General features: G+C 36.0%; 1 protein-coding gene across 1 annotated transcript in view; it reads left to right on the forward strand.

Annotated features, from left to right (window-relative positions):
• Window positions 1–13,498, forward strand: part of LOC139710899 (monocarboxylate transporter 12-like) — a 42,749-nt gene extending 29,251 nt beyond the window's left edge. The window contains exons 5-6 of the mRNA XM_071622821.1: window positions 12,030–12,194; window positions 13,108–13,498. Coding sequence (XP_071478922.1) covers window positions 12,030–12,194; window positions 13,108–13,301 — 359 coding nt within the window. The 3' untranslated portion in view covers window positions 13,302–13,498. The remainder of the gene's footprint in view (window positions 1–12,029; window positions 12,195–13,107) is intronic.
• The last annotated feature ends 1,414 nt before the right edge of the window (window positions 13,499–14,912 follow it).

Below are 14,912 nucleotides of genomic sequence, written 5' to 3' on the forward strand. Positions count from 1 at the left end.
GTTAATCCGAACATTTGTGATGTAAGAATCTGAAGAATCATTATTCTGAAGGTTTATAATTCCGAAAATGAAATCAGTTCGTTACTCCGAAGGTTCATTAATCAGAAAATTTGTGTTCTAACGAATCATCGGAATACCGAACCTTATTTTATTTTCGGATTTTACGAACCTTCGGAATAAGAACCTTTGGATTAACGAACTGTTATAACCTGACAAAAAAAAACTGTACTATTTACTATTATCTATTACAGAACTCATTTTTGTCTCTTGTTACATAGCGCTGTAACATATACGTGCACAAACATAACATACACGCAATATAAATGAAAAAAAAATCGAAATACATGTAGAGTTGACGTTAACAGAAAACAAATCAAAATATTTACTGTAACAGATAGTATTTGAGACGCTTCCAACTGTTGATTACATCCATAAAGTATTTAACTCTGCCAGGACACGATTCTAGAGTATGGGTGAAATTAAGACAACGATCCCCAAAAGATGTGCGTGTTCGGCTTAAGAACTAGATGGTCACGAACGAGTGATGGTAATAATGAGGAGGAGCGTCATTAGAAAGAAAAAAAGAAAAGTTGAATAAGTAACGTGGTTTGTTAATTTTTAATTTGTCTCTCCGGCGTAGTGGAAGCGAGACGTAGACGACATCGTCGTCGTCATCGTCATTGTCGTCGTTGTCGTCAACAACTTGATATACTCTCATACTATAACTTCCATAGCTTTGAGCTATGACTCCCAAACTCACACCACAGATACATAACCTAAAACTGCAGGTCAAGCTCAAATTTGGGTGAAGTCCGACAAGGTCAAAGGTCAGAAAGTCAATGAACTTTACCTGATAAGTACTATACTCACAGTAGTTTGATGTACGCTCAACAACTTTTCACAGATTTTAGGTATGACCATGCACAGGTACATAACCTTAAAATGCTGGTCAAGTTCGAATATGGGTGAATTCCTCCGAAGTCAAATGGCCAATGAACTTTACCTGATAAGCTTGTACAGATAGCATTGTGGTGTATTATCAATAACTTTCCATCCACATTCCACCAAATTCACATCACAGGTAACTCACCTAAAGATATCCGTCAAATTCGAATACGTGTATTGGTGAATTTTAAGAAGGTCAAGGGTCAAAATGTCAATGACCTTTCCATTATATTAGCGCCATGTATTTCAACAGCTGTGAGCTGTATGGCCACAAAACTCACACCACACGCGTGTACATCACCTATAAAGAAGTCGGTCAAGTTCAAATATTGGTTAAGTCGGACAAAGTCAAAGGTCAAAAGGTCAATGAATTGACAAACACTACTCTAGTAATCACAAATGTCGATATGTATGCGGGTGAGAGATCGCTTGGCGTATGCCTTTTTTATTTTGTTTAAGACAATTGATATCTACCCTGACTTGCCTGATAAGAGGCTACCCTGGATAATTCTCTGGCTCTTTTAAGCAATTATTCACCTGCAAATTTGGTGCTGTATTTCGTGAAGAGGCACGATCAAGAAACACTCACATAAACTCACACACACACACACACACACACACAAATCGCCATACAGGCAGTGGTAAGATCTGATGTTATATTCAAGCAAAAAAAAAAATACATACTCGCGATGATAGTCGGAAAAGATAATGATACATTTTCATCCTTGAATTGGAAATAAACACGTGATGGATAACATTATCATCATATTTGATTGCATTATTATCATGACATTATCATAATAGGCCTATTCTTTCCCTTTTAACAGGGGCAAGAAAAAAAGGGCATATTTTAGAGGATACTAAACAGAAATGGCGAGAGGGCCCTACGTATCTCGTATTTGCGCTTTTGAGTACTTCAATAGATTTTATTATGCGATACAGTATAGATTATGTCAATTTCGCTCTTCCTATAAAGAGGTCTGATAGTTGTCTGGCACTAACTAGGATTCAGTGTATATAAATTGTTTTATTAACTCTATTTTCTACCGTCCTTGACCATGTAGACCTGCAATGTCGAAATGAAAAGTGGGGAAACACATTCGCCCGTGCAATGTATTATCATACGGATATGAGTACAAATCTAAATGGGACATGCACAATTGTTTGTTTGATGTTGTTTTTTTTTTAATCTACAAGCAAGACGAATTCTGTTACACTACCTGGTGTATTTGAAACTATGTCGCTTAAAGTCAGAGTTGGATGGCTCGTTCGGAAGAGTAGGAGGACCACGTGATCTCCAATTATTCCTGAACAGTTTTGTCGCGCTTTGAGAACAATGGGTTCCCTACCGGACAAGATCGGATTTGTTGTGAGAAAATATTCGTATTTCCGTGTATTCCCTCCAAAGTTCAGCTGCCCTCCGTATAGCATTCTCGCTTGTTGCATTGCCTGTGCATCCTGTGGGTGTAGACTTTCACATGTTTTTCAACAGCTACAGCTGAGAAAATGGCAAGAAGAAAAAAATAGGCCAGAGAACATCGAGTGGGAACACGCCTTACGCCAATTGAGGACGTCCGGACAGAAGTATAACGGACGTTGTTGCCACTTGAAAGTTTGTTGAAAGTCATTCAATTTTGTTGACAATGGTTAGAGACTGCGCTGTCCTACTTTGGCTGAAAGGAAGCACCATATGAAAGATGTATAATGGATAGGACTCTGGATTTGTAAACAGAAGGTTTGGGGTTCAAATCCCTCACGTTGTGTTCACCTTTGGACAAGATGATTTACCCGCTATGTCCTTCTAGACTTGTGTGTGTAATGAGCATCTGGTTTAATTAATGCTTTGGATTGGAAAAACTGGCAGGACCTCTGGGAGAGCAGAGCTCGTCCGGACGCGATGTCATGACATACCATGTTGATACTAATATGAAGACTTTGATTGCAAAATGAGTTAACTCTCTTCTCGTAAGTTTGAGATAGTTTTAAACAAACCTGCTAATAATCATCCAAAATGATTGATAGAATAATATTCTTTACCATATTTCAAGTGATATTCTTAATTGTGAATTTAAAAATATTGTAATGTATAAGTGATCTATAGGTATCACTTTAAAGGTTAATTTTGTTCTTTCTCATAATGAACTTACTTTGAAATGTTAAAAACATGACACTTATCCCCTACTGCGATCAAACTTCGCATGATATTAAGTCCCGTTATTCATTTTGTTCGTTTTTTTGTCCTTTCGATAAAAAGTAATTGGAGAGTATCACATATTATTTGAATGTGTTCAGCGTGCTTGTGGATTTCTCTAAATGTGCTATTCAAATAAAAAAGTGCAATCTGCAATTTATCGTGGGTATTATTTATTTCATTATGTTTGAAGATTGAAGTTTTGAAGTTTGAAGTTTTATTAGCAACAACAATTGAGCATGTACATTTTCAATCATAACATTATTGTATAATTACATACATATGTGAAAAAAATACTTATCTATTACTCCTTTACAATACATAATTAAAGGATGACATTTGAGATTTATATTTAAATATGATACGTGTAGCATAATTCTACAAAGTTGTTGTTAACAAGGGAACCAAAAGTTAGCACAAGTGCTAGTCGAGATTGGTCACCTTGATCTTCATACTAAAAAGCTAAACACAAAAGAAAAAATTATTTCATGGTTAGTTGAAATGGCTGTTAATATTTATACAATGTACATCATTCATTTTCTAACACAGAAAACTAATCATATTTGTTACAGTATAATATCTATCAGAGTAGGAAATCTACAAGGCATTTACGAAATGTAGATCTTTTGCTTTGTTCACGCATTTCTCGTGGCAATGTGTTCCAAAGTTTTGGTCCTAAGTAAGAAATCGAAAATTGTCCCTGTGTGGTTCTAGATTTTGGTAAGTACAACATTCCTTTTTCATTTGTTCTTGTCCTGTAAGTATGATGCACAATTTGGCAATATTCATACAGTGGGTGCGGAAAAGTTCCATTGCAGAGATCGTACATAAATGTTAAAACTGAAAACTTATGTAACCTAACAACATCTAGAAGTTTGAATCGTTGGAACAATGGCTCTGAATGCGTTCGTAAAGTCGAAAATGTTATAGCTCTCAGAGCCATTTTTTGAGAAATATGTATACAATTTAGGTGAGATTTATAAGTACTGCCCCATACCTCAATACCGTATAATATGTGTGGTTGTATAAAAGATTTATACAAAAGCACAAGCATGCGCTGCGGAACATACTGTCTTAATTTATACAATACACCTACTTTCCTTCGAACACATTTATTTACCAATTGAATGTGAGGTTTCCAAGTAAGATGACAGTCAATCTGAGTTCCGATGAAGGATGCAGCACTCACTTCATCAATGTCTGTGTCAGATAGTTTTATTGCACCCCTCATCGCAACTATCTGGCGTTTTCTTCTTATTACCATATAATTTGTTGTATTTAAATTGATTGTAATTTTATTGGCATTACACCAAGTTTGAACTTTGTGCAGGTTTTCATTTACTTCATTCACATCTATTTCTTTTTGGCGAGCAGCATAAGTATGAAAAATATTTGAGTCGTCAGCAAACAATCTGAATTTAAAGAAAGAGCAAGAGCGTGGCAAATCATTTATAAATATCAAAAAGAGTGTAGGCCCCAAAACTGACCCTTGCGGGACACCACAAGTTATAGTCTTCGGTGTCGAGACCATTCCTCTATAAGATAGCAGTTGAGATCTGTTGGACAGATAATCAGCAAACCATTGAAGTGGAATTCCACGAATACCATAATGGCCCAGTTTACATAGAAGAATATCATGATTTATCGTATCAAAAGCCTTTTTAAAATCTATAAAGATACCAAGTGTTACTTTTCCTTCATCAAGTGATGTCATTAGTGTATTTACACTAGGTCTGTACATTCCTACATAACTACAATCTCCAGGTCTAGGTCTAAGTGGAACTTTTGTCGATTCCGCTGTGATTTTCTTTATACTTATGGCTAATCCAACATTTGTTTTCAACTCTGTGAACGATGATGAATTTTATGATACAGTTGGGCGCTCTTTTACGTCCGCGCAGGAAAACAAAACTTCCACCTTATATGAAGCATACATATCGAACAAACTTAATGCTTCAGCACAAGAATTTGAATATAATTTTGATCCTGAAGATCCTGTGCAAAGTTCATCATGTGTTTATCTGACTGTAAATCAGTATGAACAATATGTTATGAATAGTGATGATGACAATCTTTTGTTAGCTCATTTGAATATACGAAGCATAAGTAGAAATTTTGATAAGTTGCGATTATTTTTAGAAAACTCTGGTAATAACTGTTCTGTTATAGGTCTGACCGAAACATGGTTGACTCCCAATATAAGTCATTTATTTTCTATATCCGGCTTTGATTTCGTGTACAGAAATAGAAAAGAAAGAATGGGTGGTGGCGTGGGTTTATACATCCCCAACAAATTTGAATATTCTATCCACGAAGAATTGAATGTCATGACTGATGTAGTTGAATCTCTTTTTGTTGAAATGGTAAACCCGAATGGGAAAAACATACTGATTGGAGTTGTTTACAGACCCCCTGGATCGAATCCGAATGATTTTTTGTTGTATGTACAAAATTTAATGCAGAACTCTATTTTTACAAATAAACATGTATATTTAATGGGTGATTTCAATATTGATCTTATGAAATGTAACTCCCAACATATTTCGCAAGAATTTGTAGAAACCTTAATGTCTGTTTCTTTATTACCGTTAATTTCTAAGCCGACCCGTGTTACTGACCGATCTGCCACTTTGATTGATAATATTTTTTTGTAATATTCTCCCAATTCCCGAGTCTGGTATTGTTTTATCTGACATCTCTGATCATTATCCAATCTTTACACAAGTGCCAATTAAGTTATCTCCTAGGCAAAATAATTACCAGAGACGTCGTAAGATTACGGTCAATAATCTTATTAATTTGCAAAATAGTTTAAAAGATATTGATTGGTTTTTTGTATACAACAATACCGATCTTGATTTGTGTTATGATTATTTTATGAAAACTATCACTTCTAAAATTGATGAACATATTCCGTTTTGCACAAGGAAAAGTTCTTATAAAAGAACTCCAAGACTCCCGTGGATAACCCAATCACTTTTAAGATTGATTAATAGAAAAAATAATTTGTTTTATAAATACAGGAGTAACCCTACGGATAAAAACAGACAAAAATATGTGACTTACAAAAACACGCTTACTAATTTATTGCGTTTACAAAAGAGAACATTTTATGTCAACCAGATAATGAAATATAAAAATGATATTAAGAATACTTGGAAAACAATAAAAGATGTTATGAATACATCTAATGATGCATCTAGTATTTCAGAAGTACGATGGGGTAATACCTCAAGCAATGTACCTGCTGGTATGGCCGAAATTTTTAATGATTTTTTTGCATCGATTGGGAAAAAATTTATCACAAAGTATCCCTTCATCTAATAATGTGTTTTTTGATTTTTTAGATATACCTAATCCTAAAACTATATTTTTGGACCCTACGTATAATGAAGAAGTTATTGATATTATTAATAATTTGAAAGAAGGGAAAAGCCCAGGTTGTGATGGAATCCATAATTATTTGTTGAAAAATATAATTCTTCAAATAATAGATCCTTTAGTATATATTATTAATCTATCACTTAGTACTGGGCTTGTACCAAGTCAAATGAAGACTGCCAAAGTTATACCTATATATAAGAAAGGGGAGAAAAATGATGTCAATAATTACAGACCAATATCGTTATTAACTTCAATTTCTAAAATTTTGGAAAGAATAGTACATATCCGAACTGTAAAATTTTTCAATATGAGTAATATATTTACGAATTTTCAATTTGGATTCAGAGAAAATCACAACACCACCCACGCTTTACTTACCTTTGTGGAAAAGATTACACATGCACTTGATACATTTTCGCATACAATAGGCATCTTCCTGGACTTCTCAAAGGCTTTTGATACGATTAATCACGGTATACTTCTTTCTAAGTTATCCCATTATGGTATTCGCGGAAAAGCCTTGCAATGGTTTACGAGTTATTTATCTGACAAATTTCAATATGTACATGTGAACAGTTTTGATTCTTCTATGAAGAAAATAGAATGTGGTGTTCCGCAAGGAAGTTTGTTAGGCCCACTGTTATTTATAGTTTACATTAATGATTTTTATAGATCTTCAGATAAACTCTCTTTCATATTATTCGCGGATGATTCCAATCTTTTTTATTCCCACCCTGACCCTAATACTTTGATTAGTACAGTGAATGATGAATTGAAGAATGTCTCACAATGGATATATGCAAATAAATTGTCACTGAATATTGAGAAGACAAAGTATATGTTTTTCAGTAATTCTTTAGATAGATTACCAGGTAATGTTATATTTGACACTACTCCCCTAGAAGAGGTTTCGTCTATTAAATTCTTAGGTGTTTGTGTTGATAATAAGTTATCATGGAAGTGTCACATAAACAATATTTGTAAAGTAATTGCACGTAACATAGGCATAATGAATAGATTGAAATATTATCTTCCTTCTTCGGCTTTGATTACGCTTTATTCAAGTTTGGTATTGCCGTACTTGAACTACGGAATTCTTGCTTGGGGGAATACATATTCGACATTGTTAGATAAACTTTTTCTTCTGCAAAAGATGGCGCTCAGAATCGTTTTTAACCTTCATATCCGAGCACATACTGACAAGCTTTTCCTTGAGCACAAAATTCTGAAAATAAAAGAGTTGTATTTGTTTCAACTTGGTCAATTTATGTTTAATTACAACTGCAATCATCTGCCCAAAATATTTTATTCTTTATTTCACCGTAACAGCCACGTACATAACTATCCCACTAGACAATCTAAAGAATTTCATCTTCCCTTAGTTAGAACTGTACACACTCAAAATACATTTGTTTATACCGGACCCAGATTTTGGAATAGCTTAGATAATGATCTAAAAGAATCTGTGAAGTTAATTACATTTAAGTATAAACTCAAAAAATATTTGTTTTCTAGATATACCAGTTAATTCTGTTCAATGAAAAAACCCGTCATGTTTCACTTTTCCTTGAGATTTTGTAGTGTGTCCACAGACCTTTTCCATCCCTCTCCTTTTCCTTCTCTATTCTTCCCTGCTCCTTTTTCCTCGTTCTTCGTTGTCCAGTATCTGTCTGAGTGCATTTCCTCAAATTCTGTTGTTTCTGTGTATTGTGTTATTGTTGTTGTTGTTGTCGTCGTTATGTTTTTTTGTGGCCGATTGCATATCTTCCTTTCCGTTCAATTTTCCTGGCACACCTGGCCCCATAGTGTCTGTGCCACAAATGTGATATGTTATATAGTTTATACGTTTGCATCCTAAAATCCTAGTAAGTATTGTTCATAGTATCAACATCATTATATCAATGAGTAAAATGTACAATAGTATATAGAAGAATTTAAAATGAATATGTCTTATTGGTATAACAAATTGGTGCTGTTGTTGTTTTGTTCCAGTGTTCCACGTTTTACAAGCGTGGCTTTTTTAGTGGAACACTGTTTTCCATCATTGTGATTATTTACTATTTTTGTTGCCATGACAAAGTGCATTGTTTCTTTTTTACGACATCATTCGTGTATGATTTATATTGTATTGAAAAAAAAATCCTTTATCGGACGAGTGTAAGAGAAATGAAAAAAAATTGTATCACTTTGGATTATGTCAACTTTTTCTTTTCTTTTCTTTGTGATGATGGAAATAAATAAACTATTGAACTATTGAACTATTGAACAAGATCAATTAAAGACAATTTCGTACTGTATCTTTTACGAAAGCCATACTGGTGTTTATAAAAAATATCATTGGACTAAAAAAAATCAACCAGTCGATCATTAACAATTTTCTCTAAAACCTTCCTAATTATTGGTAGAACGGAGATAGGTCGGTAATTTCCAGGGTCCGATTTCGGTCCTTTTTTATATATTGGTGTTACTTTGGCCATCTTTAAAGCTTGAGGATAGATTCCAGTTTCTAAGGACAAATTAAAAATGTAAAGCAATGGCTTACAAGCAAAACTTGCTGCATCCTTTAATAATTTTACTGGTAAATTATCATATCCATGTGATTTCTTAGAGTGTAATGTGAATAAAATATCGAACACTTCTTGCTCTGTAACTGGCCTCCAAAATAACGATTCATTATTCTTTTCCCCCAAGAATTCTTTTAGATTAATTTGTGTTTCAGGAATCTTAGTGGCCAGCTTTGGTCCTACAGTAACAAAATAGTCATTAAGCTCTTCTGCTATTTCTTTTGCAGAAAAAAAAGATTTGACTTCATCAACTTTACTCACCACCAACTCTTCAATTTCTAAACTTGCAGTGTGTTCTTTACCAGGATTTAACAACTCATTGACTATTTTCCATGTTTTACCCGAATCTTGCTTATTATCATTAAACATATTACTATAATAAACCCGTTTGGCATTTTTCAAAACAGTAGTTAAAATATTTCGATATACCTTGTACTCCCTTTCATATTTTTGATCAAAATTTGATGACCTATACCTTTTATACAATTTGTATTTCTTTTTAATCGATTTTAAAATCGCCTTTGTTACCCATGGATTCTTAGGGAAGCATTTTGAATGACTAGTACTATTGTTCTTTTTCAATGGAGCATGTTTATCACATATTTACCGAAATATACCATAAAATACAGAATATGCATCATTCACATCTTTGCACTTATACACATAATCCCACCTTGCATTCGCTAAATCTAAACAATATAAATCGACATCATAATGTTTAGGGCGATCGTACAACTTTCCCCAAAGTTTGAATGATACTTTTAAAACAAAACATACTTTCAAAGACAGTAAAGATTGGAAGATGGTCTGAAACGTCAGCCTCAATAACACCTGCATGTATATTAAACATGTCCATATTTGTATACAAATGATCAATCAAGGAAGCAGAATTTCGTGTTAATCTAGTTGGAAAAGAGATTACTTGAGACAATCCAATACAATGCATGACGGTTAGAAAGTTTTCTGAATCTTTTCCAATATCAATAAGATCGATGTTAAAATCACCCATAATCAAACAATTATATCTATCCAATTTCAAAGAATGCAATACATTCAAGAAAGATTCTTGGAATTCTGTAATGTTGGTATTGGGTTTACGATAAACAACACCAACAATGACTTTCTTTTTATCACATAAAAGCTCAAGCCACAGGGATTCTGCATGTGCTATTTCAGTGAAACCAAGCCGTTTGTATTTCAATGATGAGTGAATGTAAGCCCCTACACCTCCACCCCTAACATTTCCGTGACGGCATTCAGTCTCAAGATTATAGCCCTTCATGCCCAGCAAAGATGTGTTACTCACATTCCACACTTCCAATAAACCAATAATATCAAAATTTGAACTTAAACTACATTCATACAAGTTTCTTAGCTCATCAACATTTTTATTTAAAGAACGAATATTAACATGTGTTACTGAAAAAGATTTTGCCATATGTCCCTGTAAAACATTATCAAAATTATTAGCAGTTAAACGGTATGATTTAACATTCAGATTACTTTCGTGGTCAATGGGAGGGTTATCGGCCATGTTAACATATGTGTATTCTTCGTAAAAATACAGTGTTAATGTGCTTTCTCAGGCAAGAACACACTTGTAACTTTATAGTGGATCTGTAATGAATTTCTGTGACTGATTTCAAAGAGAGAGATAGACGGGAGGGAGAGAGAAAATGATATATTCATTTGCCTGGTGACCTCATTCAGGTCAGTCATAGTATAGTATCGTAAAATCTGTTTCTCCCTGTATCTCAAAAAGCAGTCTGATTTGAATCGATTAGGAACCGACATGATTACGCAGTCTGCACCATTATTTGCCCTAGCAGAGGCAACAATATCATAATGACGTTTACATTTCATTATATTGCACGGTGGGTCGATATGACGAGCGCAAAGTCCGATCATGAATCTGATTCGATGTAGTAATGATGATATAATCACTAGACCATCATAACACCCTGTATTATTGTACTCTCAGTTGATATTTGCCCGTGTCTTTAAGTTGGTCCGCATTAGCGTTCTTCAGACCGACTAATATTGACCTTAACGTAAACTCTGGATTATTAAACTGTACTTAACAGATTTGATTGCCTTCATCACAAAATCATATAATTTGCGAAATGGAGCCATAGCAAATTCTATCTAGGTGATATTACTCATTAAGTAGCGCCATCAAAAGACAATGACATAGGACCTATAGGCCTACTGCCTCATAGTGCCCGCAAGTTTGCTTCCATGGATTTCATTGTGACACCGAGAATGATATGCAAATTTTACAGAAACGACTGCTTGGTTGTTTGTATAATGGGGCTTAGATGTTCTAATCGTAAAATATTGTACAGGTATCACTCGACGATGTGAAGTTGACGTGACTATTTTCTGTCTGTGTCCTCACGCGTGCACGTGTGTCTGCATGCGTGTATTAACGAGCCGACGTAGTCTATGTCGAAGTCCGGGTTTCTGTGCAGTCTTACCTATGGGGGGGGGGGGGGAGTGGCAGGTGCGTCTATACGAGAGAAGCCTGTCACCTATTAGGTCTTACGTGACAATCGTTCGAGTTGATACCAGGCAGACGATACATGTATGATATGGTGCAAATGCCACTCCATAATTATTGTTTTAGCAACATTTGATTAGGACCTACAGGGGATTTATTGAAGTAACGACAGTTTACCAAGTCGCATACCTTTCAATCACGTCCTGATCAATTCTAACGTCACTGAAGCCATAATTAAGAAATAAAAACGATGGTAGTTAACGTGATGATTATGGTGTTATGGTGATAAACTGATGTTATTGTGGTCGACGTTTGGTTGCAGCACCATTCAGCTCGTCGCATGAGCCGAGCGCTTCATCACATATCACTGCTTTAATGTACTTTAAATCCTGTCTTTGACACGTACGTTATTATTATCATCATTTCCTAATCGCATTACTCACAGGTCAGATCGCGTTCTGCGCCCTGGCAGGCTACACGACGGGCGCATGCGCGACGCTGCAGACGGTCATGTGTGTCTCCCTCTTCGGCAAAGGTCAGATGAAGTACACATACCCCGCGGTGATACTCGCTGTTGGCATTGCGATGCTGTCGAGCCCACCAATCGCAGGTAACATTAGTAATGCAGTGATGAATGGACTGATTGAGTGACTGCCGAACCATAAGTCGCTCACAATAACTATACAATTCATGGATGTCTCTGTTTCTTAAGCCTACATTTCATAGACCTCCCCCCCCCCCCCATTAAGTTCCATAAAGAAGAAATCAACTTAGTTGTTGCTAGTTAGGGCAAGCCTCCGGCAAGTTTTGTTGTTGCTAAGGGCAACTTTTGTGAACAAAGTCAGCATAGAATCTGAATACATTAACAGAACTGGTCTATTGACTTCAAGCCCAATGGCCTACAACGAATGTGTGTTGTAAAGCTCAAAGTTCGTGCGATTTTACATTGAATAACCAAGGCTCCGTTGTGTGTGATTTTTGTGCTCGCATGTGTGCGTATGTATATGTATGTCCCTGTCATCATTTGTAATGTCATTAAGCAGTGTCCGCAAGAGTACCGGTACAAACATGACACAGACAACATGCAGACGCTATAAATGATGGTTATAATATGTAATGATAATAAATTGAGGATTTATGGGATTGTGACAGTTTCATGTCAAAATCATTGCAATTCGATATTTTGGGTTTAAAAGAAAAATATGATAGTGAGCTTACAAAATTTTGTATTGAAATTGATGTTTTTGTTTCTATTCATTTTGGCTTTCCAAGAGACGACGTTTATATATTTGATATTGATGATGAAAATGATGACAATGAAAAATATAATGACTGTTGTGATGACATAGGAATTCAGATACCGCGACGATTACTGCTGCTACTTCAATAATGATAACAAGATATACAGCCTATGGGGTAAAACGTGGAATATAATTCTATTCGATGAACTGTCACTTATTGTGTTTTGTCTTTCATGTTTCTTACTTATTTCTACATATATTTCATTGGTTTCCTTTTTAAAGGGCTGTGTCGGGACCTCCAGGGGGACTACAAAGCAGCTTTTCTGATGGCAGCCGTTGCCTGCTTCTCGTCGGTGGTGGCGCACATGCCCCTGAGCTGCGCGATCAAGTCGAACAAGAAAGGCTCGCACGTGACTCTTGCCAAGAAAGACCATCATCTACCTCTCAGTGAAGACGTGGACGGCACGGCAGTATGATCTTACGGGAGCTTTCGAGTTGCAGGACAGATTTAGTCGATGACGCAGAGTCAATTACTACAGGTCTCCTGACAAACTACTGTACGTTAGTCATCACTTGCTAGTGGCTTGTAAATGCTGAAAGAATGTGACTTGCTGACGCTCTGGTAGGCGCCTTGCAGTGCGCGAAAATTTGAGGAGGCGACTTGTTAAAACGTGTCTAGGTTCCTTGTTGAGGGTGAGAAAAGCTAGTTGTTAGAACTCGCCTACCGGAGTCTTAATCAGGGCGAGAAAACTTCGTTAAACTCGCCCAGGCGCTTTATTTGAGACAAAAGCTTTCTATTCCGTTGGGTTTTGCAGAGGTTGAGAAAGTCGCCTTCTCACCTCCGTTCAGAAAACAAGGCAAATTTTGGCAGTTTGCCATCTCGCTTTACTTTTGTCATTCCGTCGGCTTTATCAAGTTGTCCTTTAGATTCAGGAGAATCTGCGATGATTTTATGCAGAAAATGTGATTCTTGACTCCGTAGAGATTGGAAAAAGCAACACAAAGAAGAGGTTGGAAAGGGTCTAAGATATTTCGTATTTCATTTGAGCAGAAATGCAAATCTGTTATTTAAACCACATGAGTAGTCGTACAGTAATCAAACTGTAAGCACACAGGACACCTCATACGAGTTTGATGCGTTTGCTCCTTCTGCAGGATGCGGAAAGAATGACTATGTTTCTGAAAATTTTTAACACCACCTCCCCCCATACTATTTCTTATCTAACTAGTGGGTGGACTAGCGGGTGTGACGCCTCAGCGATCAGGAGGTCGTTGGTTTGAATCCCATCTGAGTATATTATGCCAATGATTTTTATCATGGCTATTACTAAAACACTGAAAATCGGTGTTTATTCACGTCGATGAGGGCAATCTGCAAACTAGTTGCAATAGTTCACCCTGAATTTAGCATTTTGAAAACTGTAAAAATGTGGCAATCGACGATTCCGAGCAACCAAGAGTACTGTGCAATTGTCATTAGTGATTATGCGTCTCCATCAGTATTAATCGACTTATGATTGTATTTGACAAAATAGCTGCATTCACACGTACAAAATAGCGGGATTACAATCGCGCTCCAAATCTCATTTTTTTGTTCAAGCGTTCACACGTTCAGAAATACAATACCGGGATAGCGATCGTGCTCCAAATCCCGAGATTTTTTGCTAGCCTTCACATGCCCGCTAATTGCCGATCGATAAATATTGTTGTTCCTGCTCCTAAGAGTGGGCTGGTGCGGACGCTGTTGTGATGTGCCCTTTGAATGATGGGATACAAAATTTCGAGATTATTTGGTCCAGTGTTTACATCGTCACCGCGGGTCAAATTAGCGCGCTAATGTAGAATAAGCGCAAAATTTCTTGGGATTAGCATCGCGATGCTGATCGCACTAATTTGAGGGATTTTTATATCCACATGTGCATAAACCTCGAGACTGCAATCGAGATGCAAATCTAGAGATTTGTATCCCCCTAATTTTTGTACGTGTGAATCCTACTATCGTTTTGTGCGGAGATGGTATCAATCCGTTGTGGAAGTAGAGTATGCCAAGAATTTGGAAAATGATTTCGGCGCAATGTTATCAAACA

Source organism: Diadema antillarum, unplaced genomic scaffold (genome assembly GCF_040938485.1).
Source record: "Diadema antillarum isolate AM-2024a unplaced genomic scaffold, OU_Dant_1.0 seq00001584_RagTag, whole genome shotgun sequence".
NCBI lineage: Eukaryota > Metazoa > Echinodermata > Echinoidea > Diadematoida > Diadematidae > Diadema > Diadema antillarum.